Raw genomic sequence first — 21,317 nt, 5'->3', positions numbered from 1 at the left:
ATGGAAGATGCACAGATGTCTCCACACTCCCTGTTATGCATGGAAGGACCTTCCTGAGCTCATCTGCAAGGGCCACGTTCAAGCTCTGATGCCTCATAAAGAAGGGGGTTGCAGCACTTCCTGCCTTTCTTATGAGAAGCCCCTAGGGGCCCCTGCTGCTTTGTGAGGGTACAGTTCACCCATCAGTGGCTGAAGAGGGCTCTGGGGTTGTGGCAGCCAAAGATCAGCTGATCAGCTTCCCTGAAGTGGCGAGGAGGTGGCTCATTGGAAGAGGCAGATGCTGACTCAGTGGAAGAAGCTGTCCCCAAGCTACAGGAGGTAGGAGAGCTCAGTACTAGGCTCCTGAAACTCTGGAATAGATTAGTGAGTTTTCTTAGCCCCAATCCTATCTCTCCCCATAAGAAACTCCATAAGCAGATTCAGAGGCTCTAGAGACCTGTTTATTTCTGCTTCCAAACCTCTCCATAACAAAAGGGCTGGAGGGCTCTAGCCTTTCCCTCCTCCACATGGCTAATGTGGCTCCCCTCAGCCTTGGGCTCTGAACCAGCAGAGGGGAAGTCCCTTCCAAACTGGAGTCCCTTCCAAACTGGAACAAGAGAGCCAGCCCGAGCAGAACAGGCTCATGCAAAGTCAGCTCTGACCTTTCCCAGTTGATCAGGATTTGCTGTACTTTGGCTGGTATCTCTGGGGGCACTGTCTCTCGTCCACAAAGACCTTTCTTAGAAAGGTGGAAAATCTTGGCAGGTACTAGCTAAAGACCTGGCCTTTTGCTTGCTACGGTCCCAATCATGCAGTCACACCCGTGTATGTGGATCCAGTTCCAAGGTCAGAGCCTTGGTGGGAAGCTGCAGGCTCCTCCTTGTCTATGATTTTTTCTTTTCTTCCACCAGGTTGATAAATACATGAAGGAGATTCTGGATGATCTGCTCAACAATCTGACCAGCAACATGTGGAGGATCAGAGAATCCAGGTATAGTTGAACAGTGACCTCTTCCTCTTTAAACAAAACTGCCAGCAAGTCTTTAGAAATTTTAGTGGATTTAGAAAGGAGAAGGGCCGAGGGGTGGGGAGGAGGAAGGAGGCAGAACGGAACCCACCACCAGAATAGAGTCGTGCTGCGGTAGGATGTACCGCAACGCCTTGTGTTTCAGTGTTGGATCCCATTCAGCCCTGCTGCGATACTGGCCTAAAGGCTCTGAAGAAAAGGGTCTTCTGATTGCAAAGTTCTTGGGGGTCCCAGAGCCTGAAAAGTTTCAGGGTATGTCTACTCTGCAAACTAAAACCTGCAGCAGTGAGGCTCAGAACTGGGGTCAGCTGACTCGGGCTTGTGCTGCAGGGCTAAAAACAGCCATGTACATGCTCTGGCTGGAGCCCAGGCTCTGAAACATGGTGAGCGGGGAGCAACTCCGAGCCCAGGCTCCAGCCCAAGCAGAAATGTCTGCACTGCTTTTTTTAGCTCCGTAGCATGAGCCTGAGTCGGTTGACCTGGGCTCTGAGGCACACTCTGTGTGTGGTGTGCTTGGTTGGGTTTTGGGAGGGGTTTTGAAGTGTGGATGTATCCTGTGTCATGGTCAGAGTCTATGGACAATCCATTTATCAGTGTGTAGTATAAGGACTTGGTGATAGGAGGGTGCAGTTAGATACATGAGCTGCTGTTAGTTAAACATTTTTTGATATAGCTCATCAGTAAACCAGCATAAATATCGAATCTGTGCTCCAAACCTGATCCATCGAATGCCTCCGTTCCACCTCCCCACCCAGACTTAGAGGGACTTATTAGAATATCATACTCTGGCTAGAAAATAAACCTAAAGCTGGATTACAGCAGCTGTAATTAAGGTTGCTTAAGCATTTCCATTATAAACCATCTTTTTCAGTTGCTCATAACTTTCTCCAGTTTTCACTTTTCTGGCTGAAGTTTTCCAGGGCTGGTCTCTGCCCAAGTCTGCATTCTTATTGTTGTTAAAAGTTGGACCCAAACTAGTTCAGCAGTTCTGGAGAAATACAGGAGTGGGGAGAATAAAACGCTGTCCTCATTGTTTAAGGAAAAAAGATTGCCGTCTTTATGTGAAGAGCATTGGTGCTGCCTCGTGTGGACACTCAGATCCCTCATAAGGAGCGGTGTCTCCCCTGCAGTGAAAGTTCAGTGACGGGTCTGGGTCAGCTGACTCCGGCTCTGGGGTTCAGGCTATAAAACATCAGGTTAGACATTCAGGCTTGGCCTGAAGCCTGGGCTCTGACACCCAGCGAGGAGGATGAAGCCTGAATCAGCTGACCCAGATTCTGAGACTCGGTGCTGTGGGGTCTTTTATTGCAGCATATAATGTACTGTTGGTGTCTGGGTGAAAACTGGTTTTGATCCAGGTGAGTTACAAGGATTTGAAACCAAATTGTATTTATGGTAGTTTCTTTAATTACCATCTGCCTGTGTTGTAAAGGGAAGCAGGTTGCAATGTGTGTGCTTTTGTGTTGTACTTTGGTATATACGCATTTTTTTAAATGTGCAATGAAGCAGATCCATACTGAATGAGGAAGCCGGCTTGTCGGAGAAGGTGGTGAGGAGCAGTTATCGGGTGTGATTCACCACTTCCTTAATCTAGTTTTATGCCAGTGTCACTCCTCCAAAATCAAATGTAGTCAAGCTGGAGGAAAGCAGTGGTGAATCAGGGCCGGGAAATATAATGAAGGTATCTGTTGAAGGAGATAGAGCTTCATGAGCCTACTGCTTTATTCTGGAGACAGAGGGGCCTGATTCTCATCTACACAAAGGTCACGTTGCATCTTTCTGACAGTGTAAAGGGGCTTTTTAGTAGGTGTGTGTGACATTTTCATTGACTCTCAGGCCCCTTTACACTGCCAAAATGATGCAAAGTGGCTTTAATGTAAATGAGAGTCAGACCCAAAGGTCTTTCCTGCCAAGGACGGCCTGCCTTTGGAAGTAAGTTTAGATGAGAATAATGTGTGGTGGGGCTTTTTGTGGTGTTTTGGCTTTTAGTATTTTATTCCTGTATTGTATTGTATCCCTGTCTGAAACAAAACTGTGTTTGCAGCTGTCTAGCACTGAATGACTTATTAAGAGGTCGACCACTGGATGACATTATTGACAAACTTCCAGAAATCTGGGAAACCCTATTCCGAGTGCAAGATGATATTAAGGTAATAGAGCTTCCTGTTAAATTGTCAGCTCTTACAAAAAGTGTAATTATCAAATCTGGAGGGAATATCCCATCTGCTGCAAGTTTAGAAAAGTATCTCTGCGAAGTATCAGTTACTAGCTAGGGGCAGGTCCTGAGAGCATCCCCAGCTCCCACTGAAGCCAATGGAAGTCATAGGTGCTCACCACTGTTCAGGTCCTAGTGAGTAAAATGCTTGGGAAATTCTTCATATGGTTTCCTTGTAGTGTTGGGATTCCTTCTGAGAGCTTTTCCACTTGGCTTATCCAGAGCACCTTGTGCAGTTGTGGGAGAGCAAGTAGGTTTGGGGGTGTGGATACAGCACACACTGTTTTCCATTTCTCTTATGCTCAATCTTGCAAAGTGCTGAGCTGTCTGGCCCTGACCCAGCACAACACTTAAGCGAATGCTTAACTTCAGGCACATGAGTAGTCCAACTGGGATCGCTCATGTGTGAAAGTGAAGCACACGCTTAAGTGTTTCTGCAGGCCAGTGTGTTCAGCGTCCTACAGAATCAATCCTTATATTTTCTAACATCCAGCTTTGCCTGTTCAAACAGGGCTAAAGCTTCTTTGCATCTGAAATTGTGCTGTGATTGAAGGTGTGGAGGTTAGGCCTTGTCACTTTCACAAACTCAGCTGGAACTGCATCATTTTTGCTGTGTAGTGAAAGGCCAGATAAAACCAGTCCTAAATATGATGTTGGTAAAAACAGCATATAACCGAATTCCTCAGCAATGCTTCTGAGTAGAGAATAAAGCGTACAGGAGAGATTTTATGCTTCCTTTTGGAAAAGGACAGATCCTCTAACATTAGTGGCATGGAGGAACAAAGCATGGGAACTCCTTTAAATGGAAAAATGGCATCCAGCCATAAATCAGGATCAAATTGATTTCATAGCGCATGGTTCCCATTTTTTGGAATCTGAACAAAGTAAATGCACAAATAGTGATAAGAGGTTGACCATACACAAACAGATCTTTTAAACGTAACCTACAGGTTATGAATCAGATTAGTCAATACTTGTTTGGACTTTCCAGGTCAGTAATGATAAAGTAAAAAGTTTAAATAAAATATTAATGGAATTTTAACTTCTTCTGTAGGAGTCTGTACGAAAAGCAGCAGAACTAGCCTTGAAAACTTTAAGTAAGGTAAAATTGAACTTCTTCATTGCAGACTGTGTATGCGGTGGGTGTGTTGTATGTGGTGGGGTATAATAGTTCATTTCCACCTGTCCAAGAATGGCCTTTGATTATAAATTACTCTCATATAAACTACCCTGGTACTAAGGTACAGTGTTAAGTTATAGCCCAGTGGAGATAAAAAATATAGGTGTGATCCTGCATCCTGTACACACTGATAACCCCTGTTGAAATCAATGTGACACGTTGGAGGAAGACATCTGAAATCTACTTCCCTGTGTGCCCTTCTTTTTCTAGAGGGTTAAAGAGTGGTGGTATATACAGTATATAGTGCACATAGAAATGGAGCTGACTAAACAGGGTTTAGCTGCCCTTCCTGGCGTTTGAGACTCTCCTAATTTGGCACCTACTGTTGCGGCCATTGACCATTTGGGCCAATCTGGCTGAAATAACCTGCACAGCAGCCATGTTTCCATTCTGACCGTTACTAGATCCAATTGTTGAGGGCCAGGGCGATGCCATGCCTGGGTTTGGAGGACGGCACGGTTCGTGTCTCTATGTCCCCGTTCAGGAGCAAATATCGGGATACCACTGAGCTGGAATTTGGCTGAGCATGTAATCCCCCATAGAAAAATAATGGTGATATAACGGGCAAACCCAGACCTGACATGATCAGGCACAACTGCGTTGACTTCAGTGGGCTGCACCTACGTACACCAAGTCTGAATGTGACCCAGTCTCCTGGCTCTGGTTCCTCTGTAACTTTTCCCGTTGAATGCGGAAAGGCTCTGGGTTAAATCTGAGGAAAGATTTAGCAGTTTGTGATGTCGACTCTATTTATCCTTAGGTGTGTGTGAAGATGTGCGACCCCTCCAAAGGCGCAGCGGGCCAGAGAACTATAGCAGTGTTGCTCCCCTGCCTGCTGGACAAAGGGATGATGAGCACAGTGACTGAAGTTCGGGCTCTGAGGTTTGTTTTACATCCTGTGAATTCCCTTGGGATTGGGCTTGTGTTTGTTCCAAGGGGATTCGATTTATTCACCTGAACTGCAGCGTGTCCAATAATCAGTTCCCATTTTAATCCCCTCTCCCCATCCCCAGAAAAAACAACCCTCTCACCTCCCCCTGCTTTCATCCAGTTAAAACAGCAGCTCAGAGAATTCTAGTTGTTTCCTAGAGTGCAATTTCTTTAACTAAACAGAGGGCTGGTGCAATGGTGTAAGTATCAAATTCAGAATATCTAGCCTCTCTGCACCTATTGAGTTCCTGGGGGCATCCAAAGGCCCCCTCCCCTTTGGTCTAAGGAGAGGAGCTACTGAGTCCAGGGCTTAAGTAAAATCTGGGGACAATAAATTAAAGACTCTGCGGTTGCACAGGTTCACATCTCAGCAGGAGTCAATACAGCTTTCCATATTTCTGCAGCAAGTAAACTGACCCCCCATGCAGTTTGTAGTATGTGAGACTCTTCTGTGGGTCTTCACAAGCTGATGATGTGTCTGCTCTGTGTGCACATGTAAAATGCTCATGAAAAGGCATTTACCCTTGTGTCTCCTTGGCCAACATTTCTCCACTGCTCCCTGTTCATCGCTCTTTTTCAGCATTCTTTGTGCTGGTTATGCACACTCCAGAGGTGGCTGCATTTCAGTGGTCCTGAATACAAATATTTTACTTTCTGTATCCCTTTAGGATCCTTTGAGATGAAAGAATGGCACATATTGCCGTTGATTATTGTTTTGTAATCCTTTTGCTAGTGAAGTAAATGAAGCAGTAACCAAGGTTCTGAAGTAGCTAAAAGCTGAAGTGAAGCGGTCTGAAATAATATGATCCCATTAACATTATGTTGCAGAGCTCTGACCTTGTCCCCATGGGTCTCGCGCTTCCAGGTGGTTTATGCTAGCCTCAGAGGCTCACTGTAACCCTCCACATAGCCCTTCTGTCTCTAGGACCAGGGTACAGTCTACTGAGCTCTTTTCATCATAAGCCAGCAAGGAGGTTGGTGAGAGAACTCCCACATTCTCTGTTGTCCCTACAGATTATTGAAGAACAGTTTAGCCTCCTGTCTTGACAGGGGTCTGCCTTCCCCCAGAAGGCGTTTCTGTAGTGGCGGGTTGAGTGGAACCCGGGCCTGCCCTCTACTCTGGGTTCTGGCCCAGGGACCCTAATGGCAGTAGCTGTTGGCAGCTGAGCTTTCACCGCCAGAGTTGCTACCTTTCCCTGGGCCACTTCCCCACTTCTCTCTCTTAACGCCTTCTTCACCCTTACCTTGGGGCTCCCTTTCCAGTGGTTTGAGGATGTCTTCATTATCCAGCCCTTCAGCCGCACTTCCTCTCCTCTGGCTCCCTGACTCTCTTCAGCCTGACTGGAGTGAGCCCTTTTATACTAGCAGAAGGGCCTTAATTAGAGTCAGGTGTTCAAATTAGCTTAACAGCCTCACCTGACTCTGTGCAGGTTAATTGGAGTCAGGTGTTCTCATTAGCCTAACGGCTTCAACTGACTCTTTGCAGGCTAATTGGAGTCATATGTCCACCCTAGCCTGGAGCAGCCCCTGCTCTGGTCAGTCAGGGAACGGAAAACTGCTTCTCCAGTGGCCAGCCTTCGACTACTCTGCTGTACCCAACTGGCATGGGTCTATCACAGTTATTATCCAGCAAGATTAAAAAACAACAAACCATAACAAATCTCTCACGAATTGTTTTCTTCCTTGTGAGAGTCTGAAAGTACTTTGTTGCCTTCCTGATTTTCAAGTGACAGTCCATGAGCACACGTCTTGAGCCAATAATTGTTTGAGGGAGGGTATAACAAATGGAATGTGTGTGAGAGAAGCAGCCTGTGTGGAATGGAGTGATGTGGTTGAACATATTGTTTTAAACGGTGGGGGTTTCACTTGTGCAGAGATGACTGAAGTCCCTGAGCTGATTTTACATAGTGTCTCTTAATCTAATAATTTAGCTGCTTCCTGTTTCTGTGTTCAAATGTGTCTAAATAATATTATCTTTGCAACACACTGGATATGCCAGGCAATCTGGACAAGAGGATAAAATAGCCTGAACAATGTGTGAGTATCAGTAGAGACTCTAGGCAAGATTCTGGTCTCCGTTAAATAGAAAAGACACAGGAAAATTACATTCACAGACATACTCCAGATTCCTACCGAGGCAGCAGATCTGAATCTGGTGGTGTGTCAGAACAGAGTTACTACGGATACCAGCTACCCTTGGGGAAAAGGTTTTTGTAAATGATTAAGTTGTACAGGCTCTGTGATGACATGAGCTTCAATTTTTTTCCAGCATTAACACTCTTGTGAAGATCAGTAAAAGTGCTGGTGTTATGCTGAAGCCTCATGCACCAAAGCTCATTCCAGCTTTGTTGGAGTCGTTAAGTGTGTTGGAACCCCAGGTTCTCAATTATTTGAGTCTCCGTGCTACGGATCAGGAGAAAGTAAGTGTAACAACCATGGAGGACATTTTCACAGCTGTTTCACAAGGATTTAGAGCTTCAAGACTCCCACAGACATAACAAAACAAAGCAGCGACTCTCCATGAGAGGCATCCCAGGGTGTTAAGGGAATTAGCTAATGTATCTACTGAACTGTTATCTGTTGTTTGTGTATGACACAGAGAACCATGGAGTTACTGGAGGATTTTTTTAAATGCCCTGTGTGCCCCCAATCTTTCATAAAGGGAAAAAAGCAATCCTGACAATAACTGTTAGTAAACCTGACTTCAGCCCTGAGTAAAAAGTTCTGGAACAGCCAGAGACCTCTGTAAGTATGTAGGCTGCATCTACACTAACAAACCTGGCACCTGTTTCCCAGAAATGCTACTTCTGAAGCACCGTTGCTAGTTATAGTGTAAACTCCAGTGTAGATCAGATTGGGGTGTTTTCAGCACTGTCATTAAACCCTGGGCTTTCCTAATGGAGAGGGGTATTGGAGTACTGTGATCTCCCAAGGCCTCATTGCTGACATCTGCTACTTGCCTGTATTTATCTGAAAACATGCCCGAGTCAGAGTTTGTGGGGAAACACATTCCATTTGATGCTGAGATTTGGTGGCTTTTTCCACTGCCTTCAGATTAAGTCTGTTTTGTTTGTTCGGTTTCCTTTAGGCTGCAATGGATAGTGCAAGACTTAGTGCTGCTAAATCGTCTCCCATGATGGAAACAATTAATATGGTAGGTATTTGATTTAGGAAAGGTCCTAAAGTAGACTTGTGGGAGGGTGGATAATGATCAAAGTGGTAACATGGTGGGGAACTTCTCTTCAGGCTTTTATCAGACAACCATTCATTTGATTGTCAGAGTTCCACAGGTATGGGCTCTTGTCCACCTCTTCATTCGGTTAATGCCTTCTCTCCCCCCACCCCCTCAATACCTCATACAGGAGGCTACTGGCCTTCCTTCTGCATCATAGCAACTGCCATGCGGACACATGGGGTGATCCACATCTGATGTCCATTGTCATGGTTCCATGGAGGTCAGTAGAGCTGCGACAGTTGGCGCCAGCTGAGGAGCTGCCCAGGATGTGGTGAAGAGCATAGGGAGTGTTTGTTTTGTTCTTAAGGGTGACAACTAATGTTGCTTCATGGGAGACCCAACAATTTCAGGGGGATGCTGAATGCTAGCAAGGAGGGACTCCTCCACTTCTTTAAGAGTCGAAATGCTTCTCCTCTGTAGTTAGCCTTGTCTCCACTTGCCCGAGGATCTGCACCCTAATTTGTTCCCAGCTTGGGTCCCCAGGAGGCAGTGTGAGGGAATTGCTCTTGGACACCGGCTCAGAGCTCTGTTGTTTTTCCCTTTCTTCTGTCCTACCAGTGGTTTTTAGTGCTTTAGACATTTAGATCTGGGTCAGGACAGTACTTTAGTGGGAAACCTTTGGGGAAAATCCAGCTGCTGTTGAAATGGTGTAGGTTATTCAGTATTCCACACCTGTTTTTCCTGAGTTCAGCCTTCACTGGTGCCCAGGCACGCTGTCATGGGATGCTGTTCTGCTGGAGGAGCTGCCGTCTGAGTGAAAAGTACAGCTGTGGCCTCTTCTTTGGTTTGAACTCTATGGCTGTCTTCAGAAGGGATAGGGCTGTGACCGCCACTCTTTACCCAGCCTGTGACATGAAGGCAGACAGGAATATAAACACCAGCGCTGGCGGCTGTCCCAGTTGTTCTTAATAAAACCTCCGTTGTGCGAGGTGCTGTGGCTGTTCCGTGCCATTGTGCGCTCGGTGATGTGGTCTCTAAAGCACCTGTGGATAAAAGGCTGTACGTGCTGGTGCCCTAAAGACTTCAGCGGCTGCTGCTGTCTCCCCCGGCTGGGAGAGAAGAGGCGGCTAGTGGTGGTGTCTTCTCACCTCCTCCCAGCGGCCTGTGTGACACTGCTGCCCCCTGGCGTGGGTGCTCTCTGGGTCTCACCGAGACCGCAGTGCTCCCTGCAGTAGTCAGGCACAGGCCCCACAAAGACAGGCTCTGCTCCCAGCACAGCCATCTGCTGTAAAGAAATGAAGCCATCTTGTCTTCTGTGCATCCCCTGCTCATGTGGACGCAATTTCATGTGGCTCGGAGAAGCAGACTCCCTGGTAAAGGGCAATAGCAAATTGCTCACAGGATGTATTGCCTTGGAGGGCTGTCCGTGAGACACAAGGCCTGCAGCTGACGCACCACGCTTGGGCTCCACCTAATGGCTCAGTCTTACCTTTGGTGACAATGTTGCCAAACGTCCTAATAATCTGAGGGTTTCTGTACTGTCAGCATAACTCCATGAGCAATGTAGCTTGGAATGGGAATGCTTCTTTTTTTATTACTGACTTAAATCTATAGAAACCCTAGGAAGGAAGCGGAGGAAAGTGCTATGCTTTTGATGGGGTTTCTGGTGTTCCAGAGACATGATTGTTTAAAAACTCATGGTTTTTAGAAGAGAAATTTCCTTCCATTTGCTATTAACATGTTAGATGATTGAGGTTGGAAATAATCTCAGCATTGTCTGGTTCTGATGTGTTAGTGCTGCGGTGTTGAGGTTTCCCGTGGCTGCTGGGGAATGTTTATGTCCCCGCCAAAATTTACACCCACAAATTTATTTACTTGGTAGCGGTTTTATTTTATATAGTCTTAAAAATACAAAGGGCCCAATTCAGCACTTTGATGCACCAGCTCTACAATGGGGCAACCGTTGGTTTCAGTGGGGTCGCCCAAGTGTACAACGGGTGTAACTGCGTGATGAATCAGGCTGCTAATCTGTATTTGGGGCCTGACAGTGTCCCTTTAAAATGAGTGCTGCACGCTACAGTAAGCTCCCAAGTGCGGTGAAGAACAAGCAGATTGCATCTTTTCTGTTTATGGCACAGACCTGGCTTCAGTGTCTTCGCCTCAAGGTTTACTCTTTCATCCCTTCCCTTTCCATAGTGCTTGCAGTATCTGGATGTGTCTGTCCTGGGTGAGCTGGTTCCTCGGCTGTGTGAGCTGATCAGAAGTGGAATAGGCCTGGGCACTAAGGTATGTGTGCCGCATTACTAAGACTTGGGCAGTGTGGGAGGCAAAATGCTGCAACGGCAACCTTATGCTGCGCTTGTAATAGCCGAAAACTGCACCTTTCCGATCGGGATTCCTGTCCACCCGCGTTACTTGTTTCTCTACATGTGTACTAATAAACTCACCTTTGTTGTGCAGCTGGTGGATTCTGTAGGATAAGCTAATAACCTTGATTTTTCTCTTGCAACCTTTCAGGGAGGCTGTGCTAGCGTCATTGTGTCCCTGACCACTCAGTGTCCCCAGGACTTAACGCCGTACTCAGGTAAGGTTCGCTTTCAGATGCGTTTAGACTCTTTTCTGAATAGCCTGGTTTCCACTGTCCCTATTTGCTGCCAGCACAGAGTGCTCTTTGTGTTCCCTGGCCCTCCCTTGGAGCTGCTTCACGCAGAAAAGGGTTGTAGGATAAGCCCTAAAAGGGGTTGAGGGCGTGGCTCAGCAATGGGCCTAGGGCCTCTCCCTGCCATGTCTGACGCCGACTAGCGATAGCTGTGTTTTAACTGCAGTTGCGAGCACATTTTCCTTCACCAGCATGACCAGGGATTAAGGGTATAACAGGGCTGTCCCCCTACACAGCTAGAGCACGTTTCCGCCCTGGAATGGGACTTCAGCAGTGCTGCCCAACTTTGCGAAAATCTTGTTTAATGCACTGGCCAGCAGTGGCTTTGTTCTGCTGTAGGAACTCGCTCATGTTTTTAAGTCTGCTACTGCCTTCAAGCTGATGGAGTTGTTTCTTCAGCTCAGGAAGTAGGGGCTCATGCTGTTAGACCTGAAAGCCTTGTGTTCAGCCCCTACTGGCCACCTAATGAGGGACACTGCTACTGTTGGAGCATCCAAGGCTTTATCACGATTTGACAGCCTTGGGCAGGTCTCGTCTACGTTACGAGAAGGAAATATAGTTGAATGGGTTGGGGGACCATGGTGCTGAAACCAGATGCCCTTGTAGATCAGCTATGGCTATGCGTGTCGCTAGCTGCAGAACAGCAGTATTGTCCCCCTGGCTACGCTCCCGTGACAGCTGTTCTAACCGGTTTCAGTTTTGCGTGTTTACATGGGGCCAGATGGAGTTTTATCATCCTGTTAAAGGACACTTTTTCATGCATTATTAACAAAACTAAAGAAAGTGACTGATGCAGAAACAGAAATGATGTAATAAAATACAGGCACTCTAACCCATAGCAGTACAAGTCCAAGTTTGCGTTAGCAGAATCAATCCTGTCTCTTTTCAAACAGGCAAACTCATGAGTGCTTTACTCAGTGGGCTGACTGATCGCAACAGCGTGGTGCAGAAGTCTTTTGCATTTGCTATGGGGCATCTAGTTCGGGTGAGCTGGTGTCTTTTAATTGTATTTATTATATTGTTTTTTTGGGGAGGGGGATGGTTACGTGTATTTAAATGATTTGAGTCTCTCTCTGACTTTTTTTTAAAGACCTCCCGGGATAGTAGCACTGAGAAACTACTGCAGAAGCTCAACAGCTGGTACATGGAGAAGGAAGGTATGTGGTTTTTGGTGGTATTTCAGGCTTACCATATGATGCAGGGAACCAGCTCCTGGGTGTGGGAGATGCTGGTCAAGGCGTGTTCTAGTATTTTTCATCCCCATTCATGCAGTGCACTAATGTGTAAATTTACTAGATGAATAACTAATAGAAAACATAATGCTGCTCCTCTCCTATACACCCGTGTGACTCCCTCCCCTGCTTCCGTGGAGTCACTCTGGATTCTCACCAGCAAGGGAGAGAAGTCTCTGGCTCCAAATGACCAAACTGTGTCATTGTTTTCTCCCCTTGTCCTTCAGAACCGATCTATAGGATAGGCTGTGCTTTAACTGTTCATGCCATTGGGCGCTACAGCCCGGATGTGTTGAAGAACCATGCCAAACAGGTCTTGCCTCTGGCATTTCTGGGCATGCATGAGGTCCCAGATGAAGAGAAAGGAGAGAAGGATGATTCTAATCTGTGGACCGAAGTGTGGCAGGAAAATGTACCTGGTAAGTTGACTGGGAGATGGGTAGACACTTGCTTATTGCTGGGAATCCAGAGGAAACCTCATCCATAAAATATGCGAAAAATGTAACCTTTAATTCTAAGTCAAGTGCCTGCTCACGTCCATTCCATGTTAGGGGTGTGTGCTCGCCACATGCACCAGTGCCAGAAGTTTTTCCCTCCGTGGTATCCGTAGTGGGCCAGCTCTGATGCCCCCTGGAGCGGTGCGCACATGCCGTGGTATAAGGGGCGCCGCCAGCTCCCCCCACCCTCAGTTCCTTCTTGCTGCCAGTGATGGTGCTGGAACGTCTGCTGCTCTGGTTAGCTTTTCGCTTTGTTCAGTGTGTCTCACAAACGTTTTTTCCTGTAGAAAAGTTGAATATAGTTAATAGTTACCCTTAGTGTTAGTTAGGGTGACCCGATTTTATAGGGACAGTCTCCATTTTTGGGTCTTTTTCTTATATCGGCTCCTATTACCCCCCACCCCCGTCCCAATTTTTCACACGTGCTGTCTGGTTACCCCACTGTTAGTTCTAGTTAGTTGGTCCCAGACAGGACTCAGCCTAGGGCCGGGGCATGCCCTGGTCCCCGGCCCGGTCTCCAGGCTTTAAGTCATGCGATCATTGTAAGCAGCCTATGCCCATCAGCGACCCGCATGGTAATTGTTTAAGGTGTCTAGGCGAAAGACACATAAGCAACAAGTGTCGCATCTGTAAATCATTTAAACCCTGAACAAAAAGGGGGAGAGACATCCATCTCAGGACACTCCTGATGGAGTCGGTGCTGACCTTGGCACCGGAGCACAGGTCTGACTTAACCCCAAGAACTGCAGCGTTGGTGCGGAGCGCCCCGCTGGTGCCATCTACAAGCTGGCACCGATCCCTGTCCCCGGCCAAGAAGCCCAAGAGGATCGTGAGGGAAACCTCTCCCACTTCCCGTAAGGGAAAGGAGAGGGCCAGAGGAGAGCCAAGACTCATGCTGGGCAGCTCAACACCTCCATCAGGGAGTCAGTCCCCAGCTCCATTCGAGCGGTCTAGCCCATCCCGTACTATGCTTGCCACACCAGACTGTGATGAGGGCCTTTGTCAACTCGAAGTTCCGTCGACGCCCAAGGACCTGCAGGCAGCGCAGGAGATCCTGACGCTACCGGTGCCGCCCACACTGGCTCTGGCGGTACCCAAGCCCAGGGCTAAACCGACTTTGGGACCATTCTGCATGTCCCCGCCTCAGCGGCTCCACTCCCCATCGTGGGAGACGTCCCGCCAGCACTCGCCCGCACGGAGCCATCATGCCCCGGAAGTAGGGAGGCAGGCTCAGAGAAGCCCTCTTCGGTCTCCGGAGCCTGGGCACCGACAGCAGGATTCAAGGCGCGGCTTGCCAGTGACCTGGCACAGACCTTCAGAGGCATGCACTCTGCGGCATGACCGTCAAGACTGACCCTTCATGTCTCCAATGCCTTGGCACCGATCACGCGACCGATTGGTTGAGCGGGGTGGCTCGGTTCGGGGCTGTCCCCTGACCTGCCAGGACTGGGGAGAAGCGCCTCTCCCCCACAGCCCAGGTGCTGCTGTGGGGAGAAACAGTTGGGAGAAGTCCTGCACCCCAAACCCATCATTCCCGGCCACACCCCATCCCCAGCCAGAACCCTCCCCCCCCCTCCCCCATCTTCACCCTGCATCCCAGCCCCAAGCTTCTCATCCCCAGCCCCACCCTAAAGCGCACACTCCCAGCCAGTGTCACACATCACCTCCATATTGATGCACATAACAAAATTCATTCCACACATGGTTGGGAAAAATTAGAGGGCACACTGCTGCCAGGGTGGCTTTACCCCATATGAGGAGGTATTGAAAATTATTAATACCCTATGGCAAACCCCCTCCTCCCTGGCACTCATTTCAGAAAGAGCTGAGCACAAATATTTTGTACCAGCTAAAGGCCACGAGTATCTCTGTACTCACCCGGCCACAAACTCCGTCGTAGTTGAGGCAGTTAACCAGAGGGAGAGGCAGGGTCAACCCAGGGCTATGCCCGAGAATAAAGACTTGAAGAGACTGGGTCTGTTTGTGCGAAAACTTGATTCATCTTCCAGTCTTCAGTTGAGAGTGGCCAACCACCAAGCTCTCCTTAGTCGCTGTGACTACAAAATGTGGCAGGCCATGGCCAAATTCAAGGTCTTGCTGCCCGAAGGGTCCAGGAAGGAATTCCGGGTGATCCTCGAGGAGGGCATGGCTGTGGCCAGAGCAGCCCTCCAGGCAGCTTCGGACACAGCGGACTCCATGGCTTGCACCATGGCCTCTGCCATCTCCATGCAGAGGGCATCCTGGCTGCTCCTCTCAGGTCTGTCGACTGAGGCTCAGCAGTTGATGCAGGACCTCCCCTTCGACGGCCAGGCCCTGTTTGCAGAGCAGATGGACCAAAGCTGCATGGACCAAAAGACACTGAAAGCACTACCCTGAAAACTCCAGGGCTGTACGTCCCTGGTCCAGCCCGTAAGTGGCTCAAACCACAGCCATCTCAGGGTCAAGGGAGCCCACCCCGGCAGGAGCCACCCCACAAAAAGAGCAGGGCCTACAAGCGCTGCCCGAGCCACCCACCTCCTCCCTTTGCCCAATTGGGCTCGACCCGCAATAATCGGGGGGGCAAGTGGGCATTTTTAGGGTGCGTCCGAGGGCGACCTACCAGACTATAGCCCAGATATGGGAATTGGTCCTGCTTCGAGCAGGGGGTTGGACTAGATGACCTTCAGGGGTCCCTTCCAACCCTGATATTCTATGATTCTATGATCTGTATTTTCCTGCTGTTCTCCAACCGCCTTTTCTTTTTTCCTCCCCGCATGGACCTCTATAACTTCGAACTGCTGGATCCTCAATACTGTGGTACAAGGTTATATCCTCCAGTTTCTTTCTAGCCCCCCTTCCCCATCCCTCTTCAGGGACACCTCTCACAAGAGTCTTCTTGCACGGGAGGTAGAAGGGTTGCCGCAGTTGGGTGCAGTCGGAAAGGTTCCTCGTGAGTACAGGAACAAAGGGTTCTATTCTCGGTACTTTCTAATCCCGAAGGCCAAGGGTGGTCTATGGCCCATCCTGAACCTGCAAAACCTCAACAAATACTTGAAGAAGCTGAAGTTCCATGTGGTCTCCCTGGCCTCAATCATCCCGTCCCTGGATCTGTGAGACTGATATGCCGCCCTCAAATTGAAGGACGCATATTTCCACATAGCGATCTTTCAAGGCCACAGAAGCTTCCTATGTTTCACAGTGGGACCCGACAACTATCAGTTCGCATTCCTCCCATTCAGTCTCGCGTCGCACCAAGGGTGTTCTTCAAGTGCATGTCGGTAATAGCCGCTTACCTCAGACGTCGAGGTGTCCAGAGCTACCTGTACCTCAACGACTGGCTCGTCAAAGGCTGCTCAAAGTCCCAAGTCCAAAGGGATGTTGCAGTGCTGCAGGCTGCGTGCCGATCCCTGGGCCTGCTGGTAAACGACTAAAAGTCGATGTTAGTTCTGGTGCAGAGGATAGAATTCATTGGAGCGGTGCTCAACTCTATCTGTGCCAGTGTGTTCCTGCCGCAGGAGAGGTTCCAAGCGTTGGTGAACTTCATCGTGGGAGTCTCCGCGTTCCCCTGACCACGGCCAGGGTTTGCCTGAGCCTGTTGTCCCCCATGGCAGCGTGCACATACGTTGTCCCCCATGCCAGGCTCCGGATATGGCCCTTACAGCAGTGACTGGCGACGGTCTATTCTCAGTCTAGAGATCACTTCGAAAAGGTCATTACCATCCCACTGACAATACTTACCTCGCTACAATGGCGAAGTAACCCCAGGACGGTCCTGGAAGGAGTTCCAGTTGACAACCCTTGTCACATAATTGAGTTGATATCGGACGCCTTGGACTTCGGCTGGGGAGTGCATCTTGGTGGCCTCCAGATCCAGGGCATATGGTCCCCAGAGGACGTTGCATATAATCGTCAAAGAGCTCAGAGCAGTACACTTGGCCTGCGGGTCTTTCTACCGCACCTGGCGGGCAAGGTGGTGAGAGTGTTGATGGACAGTACAGCCTCGATGTTGTACATCAACAGGCAGGGGGGAGCATGCTTTTCGGCGCTCTGCCAAGAGGCTCTCAGATTGTGGGATTTCTGCATCGACCACACGATCCACCTGGAAGCCTGTCACCTCCCCGGTGTCAGGAACACGCTGACAGATTGTCTCAGCGGGTCTTTTCTTTTACCATGAGTAGTTGCTTGATCCAGAGGTAGCCCAGACACTCTTCCAGAGGTGGGGAACTCCCCGAGTGGATCTGTTCGCCACCAGACAGAACAGGAAATGTCATCTCTTCTGTTCCCTGCAGGGCCTCCCTCTCCGACACCTTCCTTCTGTCATGGTCGGAGGAAACTGATGTACGTGTTCCCTCCAATCCCAGTCATCAGCAGAGTCCTGTCAAAGGTCAAGAGAGACAAAGCCGAAGTCATCATGGTCACCCTGGCATGGCCAACATTGGTTTGGCACACTGATGGACCTGGTGGTGGCCACTCCCTGGCCCCTTCCCGACTGACCAGATCTGCTCTCCCAGGATCACGGGCATCTCCTTCACCCCAACCTTGCCCCCCTCCACCTCACAGCGTGGATGTTGCATGGCTGAACTCGGAGGAGTGGACCTGCTCTAACGTGGTCCAGCATGTCCTCCTGGAAAGCGGGAAGCCTTCCATTAGAGCAACCTACCCGGCTAAGTGGATGAGGTTCTCCCACTGGGTGTCTGAGCGTAGCATCTCTCCGTCGTGCTCCTTCTTACAATCTATCTTAGGTTACCTGCTCCATTTTAAGAACCAGGGGCTGGCCCTCTCTTCCATCAGGGTGCATCTTGCTACTATCTCCGCTTTTCATCCGCTGATCAAGTATCAGATGGTGTTCTCACAAGACATGTCTGTCCAATTCCTGAGAGGCCTCGAGAGACTCTTCCCACCGACGCGGGCGCCTGTCCAACAGTGGAACCTTAACTTGGTTCTTTCTAGGCTCACGGGCCAGCCCTTTGAACCTATCGGCTCCTGCTCCCTCTCCCACCAGTCATGGAAGGACACATTCCTTGTGGCCATAACCTCCGCGAGGCAAGTGTCAGAGCTTAAAACCCAGATATTGGAGCCACCATATACGGTATTCTACAAGGACAAAGTCCATCCAGCCTTTCTGCCAAAGGTGGTGTCCTGATTAACATGGAAGGCAGACATCTTCCTCCCAGTGTTTTGTCCCAAGCCACACACCATTAGCGAGAAAAGGAGGCTGCATGCCCTGGATGTCAGACGTTCCCTGGCATCTTACCTGGAGCGTGTCAAGCTTTTCCGCAGGTTGACGCAGCTCTTCGTCGCGACAGCGGACAGGGTAAAGGGCCTTCTGGGGTCCTCGCAGAGGATTTCCAGCTGGATCACCTCTGGCATCTAGACTGTTACGAGCTGGCACAGGTCCCACTTCTGCCGCTGATTGTGAGGACCCCCTTGACCAGAGCTCAGGCGTCCTCGGCAGCCTTCCTGGCACACGTTCCCATCCAGGACGTTTCCAGGGCTGTGACGTGGTCCTTGGTTCACACGTTCACGGTGCATTATGCCATCACGCAGCAGGCCAGGGACGACGCTTGGTTCGGCAGGGCTGTGTTGCAATCTGCTCGTCCGTGAACTCCTACCCGGTGCCTCTGTTGGCACTGCTTGGGAGTCACCTAACGTGGAATGGACCTGAGCAAGCACTCGAAGGAAAGACAGTTACGTTTTCCGTAACTGGTGTTCTTCGAGATGTGTTGCTCGTGTCCATTCCACAACCCGCCCTCTTTTCCCACTGTCGGAGTTTCCGGCAAGAAGGAACTGAGAGTTGGGGGAGCTGGCAGCGCCCCTTATACCACGGCATGTGTGCGCCGCTCCAGGGGGTGCCAGAGCCATCCACTGCGGATACCACGGAGGGAAAACCTTCTGGCACCAGCGTATATGGCAAGCGCACGCACCTCGTGTGGCATGGACATCAGCAACACATCTCGAAGAACCCACCAGTTTCGGAAAACGGTAACTGTCTTCTCTGCAGAAAATTTTTGAAAAGTGTGGGAAAATTTGCAGGGTTATTTTTAACCAATTGATATCAAAACACATGAAAACACTAATATTGTATCTTTAGGGACCTGTTTTAATAGGACTTGCTGGTCACCCTAACTATGCTTTTTTTTAATTTAATTTTTTTTATTTTAAAACCAAACCCAACCAAACCTTCATTTCCTACCAGAGACCCTGCCCACCTTTCGCACTTTCCAGATATTGTAGGGAGGGATGGGTGACAAGATGGCTTCAGCGGGAGTTGCTAGGTGCCAATGCTTGTTCAAAAAAAAAAAAAAGAAAAATCAAGCTGCTTATTTAGGTGCTTAAATCAGGGTGTAGGCTACTATCTTTCAGCTGCCTTTTTATCAAGAAGGATGACCCAATGATTACAGCTGTAGCCTCGGGTCTGGGAGATGCCTGTTTAGTTCCCTGCTCTACCACACAAAACCTGTGTGACCTTGGGCAAGTCACTTAGCCTCTTTGTGCCTCAGTTTCCCATATGCAAAGTGGGGACAACACGTGATGGATATACATGAATTACAGGTTGTGAGGCGCTGGATGCTATTGTAATGGGGGATACCGTAGATATTTTTGAAAATCTCAGCCCCAGCATTCAAAAGCTTCATGGAATGAAATTTGCTCTCGCTGCAGGTACTGATGTAGGGAGGGGTATTAAGGCTGATGCCCAGTACCTGTGCTAGCCTGATTGAAATTGGAGATCTCTTTTGGTTTGGGGTCTAGTAGGTGGTGCTCATAGTATTAACTCCAAAGAGTGGGTGTTACCCAATAGGAGGGCTCTGGATACCAGTTTCAACAGCTTTATGTCCTGGGATGAAGGACGATGCAGCTGTGTAATTTGCCCCTTGTGAGTGACTTGCGTGATCTTTCTCTGCTGTTTAGTGATCTGGTTTCAAAAGTCCCAACCAGTCAGTAGGTTACTGTTGCCAGACCTCTTCCCTAGGACCTGAGGAACTGCAGCCATCAAATTTAGTAAGGGATATGGTTTTTGAAGAAAAATAAAGTGTCCCTGGAAATTGACAAGAGAAATACCCCAATCCTCACAAGATCAAGGGATGGAGATAGGCTCTCCTGTTCAATTGTGTATTAAAGACCCTCTTAAATCAGTTCTTAAGGATTTAGCAAACATGGTGAGGAGGAGCTGGAATGACTCCCAGTTACTTGGCTCTACGATGAGTCATCTGGAGGTTACTGCGGTGACTCAGCTCACCGCCAGAAGAGGAGAATCCTTTTACTACTTGAGGATCAGCTTTTTTTTCCTTTGATGTCCTAAAATTACAGCTTTTCTCTGTGTTTGATACACAGGCACTTATGGTGGCATTAGGTTGTATATGCAGGAGTTGATCGCCATTACCCAGAAGGCTCTGCAGTCCCCGTCTTGGAAGATGAAAGCCCAGGGAGCAGCTGCCATGGCATCTATTGCCAAACAAACTGGTTCCCTGGTGCCGCCCCATCTGGGAATGGTGGTTGGTGCATTGTTGCAAGGTCTATCTGGAAGAACGTGGACAGGAAAGGTAAACAAGTGGGGCCAAGTGGATTGAGAGAGGCTCAGGTGTTCAGTCCCTTAGCCCAGAAATGGAACATAGCGAGCCATAAACATTCCCATCCCTGCAGGGAGTGTGATTCCAAATGTATCTTGCTTTGGTTGATGGACCCTTCCTGTCCTGTGTGTTCCTATGATACAAAGAGGGGCACTGAGGTTTTCTGGCCTGAGCATGTGGCTGTTTAATAGATCAGATACCCAAACTGCTTTGTTCCTGTTTGATTTAGAGCGAGTGGGACTTGTGCATGTTTTTAAATGACGAGGCATGGAACCAGAGGAATTAAAGGTGGTGGAAATGGGAAAACTCTGGCTATGCCCAGTCGGTAATGGAAATAAGTGCACCAAGTAGCATACGTAAGCACATGGAGTTAAAAAAAACAAAACAAAAAAACCTTAACGTAAATGAGAATCTGGTTCTTCAGACTACTTTCTATTCCTCTGGCAGCACGCATTTAGACACACTTTAAGGCCCAGTTTTGCAGCCAGGACAGTGTGAGTGAGAACCCGGCTGTGTCATGTTTTTGGAATGTAGGCATCTAGTCAGCTAGTTTTCTGCGGGAAGAATGAGTGAGTGGGGAGGATGAGATTAAAACAGTGCAGTTTATAGTGGCGTGATGGAAAGAATGTGCCCCTTGTAGAGGTGAGTGGCATTTGGATGCTTCTCCAGCATCTGAGTCTGAGCCACAGAGTTAGGGATACCAGTGAAAACCGTGCAGGAGGAAAGCACTGTCTCACCGTGAAGTTGTTCTCATGAGCACATCTCACTTTTGTTTTAATGCTCACAGGAGGAGCTGCTGAAAGCGATCGCCAGCGTTGTCTCTGCATGCAGGTAACCGGAACTGGATGCCACCCTAATCTCCCCCTGGACATAGAC

At 48.8% G+C, this 21,317-nt stretch overlaps 1 protein-coding gene across 2 annotated transcripts in view; it reads left to right on the top strand.

The window, feature by feature from the left end:
- Positions 1-21,317, top strand: part of ECPAS (Ecm29 proteasome adaptor and scaffold) — an 89,893-nt gene that overhangs the window by 58,177 nt on the left and 10,399 nt on the right. For both annotated transcript variants that reach the window (XM_084627740.1, XM_084627739.1), the window contains exons 31-43: positions 891-970; positions 3,051-3,156; positions 4,276-4,323; positions 5,162-5,283; positions 7,601-7,751; positions 8,420-8,485; positions 10,703-10,792; positions 11,024-11,090; positions 12,059-12,150; positions 12,256-12,322; positions 12,625-12,816; positions 20,206-20,414; positions 21,229-21,272. In XM_084627740.1, the coding sequence (XP_084483866.1) occupies positions 891-970; positions 3,051-3,156; positions 4,276-4,323; positions 5,162-5,283; positions 7,601-7,751; positions 8,420-8,485; positions 10,703-10,792; positions 11,024-11,090; positions 12,059-12,150; positions 12,256-12,322; positions 12,625-12,816; positions 20,206-20,414; positions 21,229-21,272 (1,334 nt within the window). The remainder of the gene's footprint in view (positions 1-890; positions 971-3,050; positions 3,157-4,275; positions 4,324-5,161; positions 5,284-7,600; positions 7,752-8,419; positions 8,486-10,702; positions 10,793-11,023; positions 11,091-12,058; positions 12,151-12,255; positions 12,323-12,624; positions 12,817-20,205; positions 20,415-21,228; positions 21,273-21,317) is intronic.

This window comes from Lepidochelys olivacea, assembly GCF_965140295.1.
Source record: "Lepidochelys olivacea isolate rLepOli2 genome assembly, chromosome: 5".
NCBI lineage: Eukaryota > Metazoa > Chordata > Testudines > Cheloniidae > Lepidochelys > Lepidochelys olivacea.
Note: the sequence above shows the minus strand (reverse complement) of the source record. Positions and strands in the feature narration are given on the sequence as shown.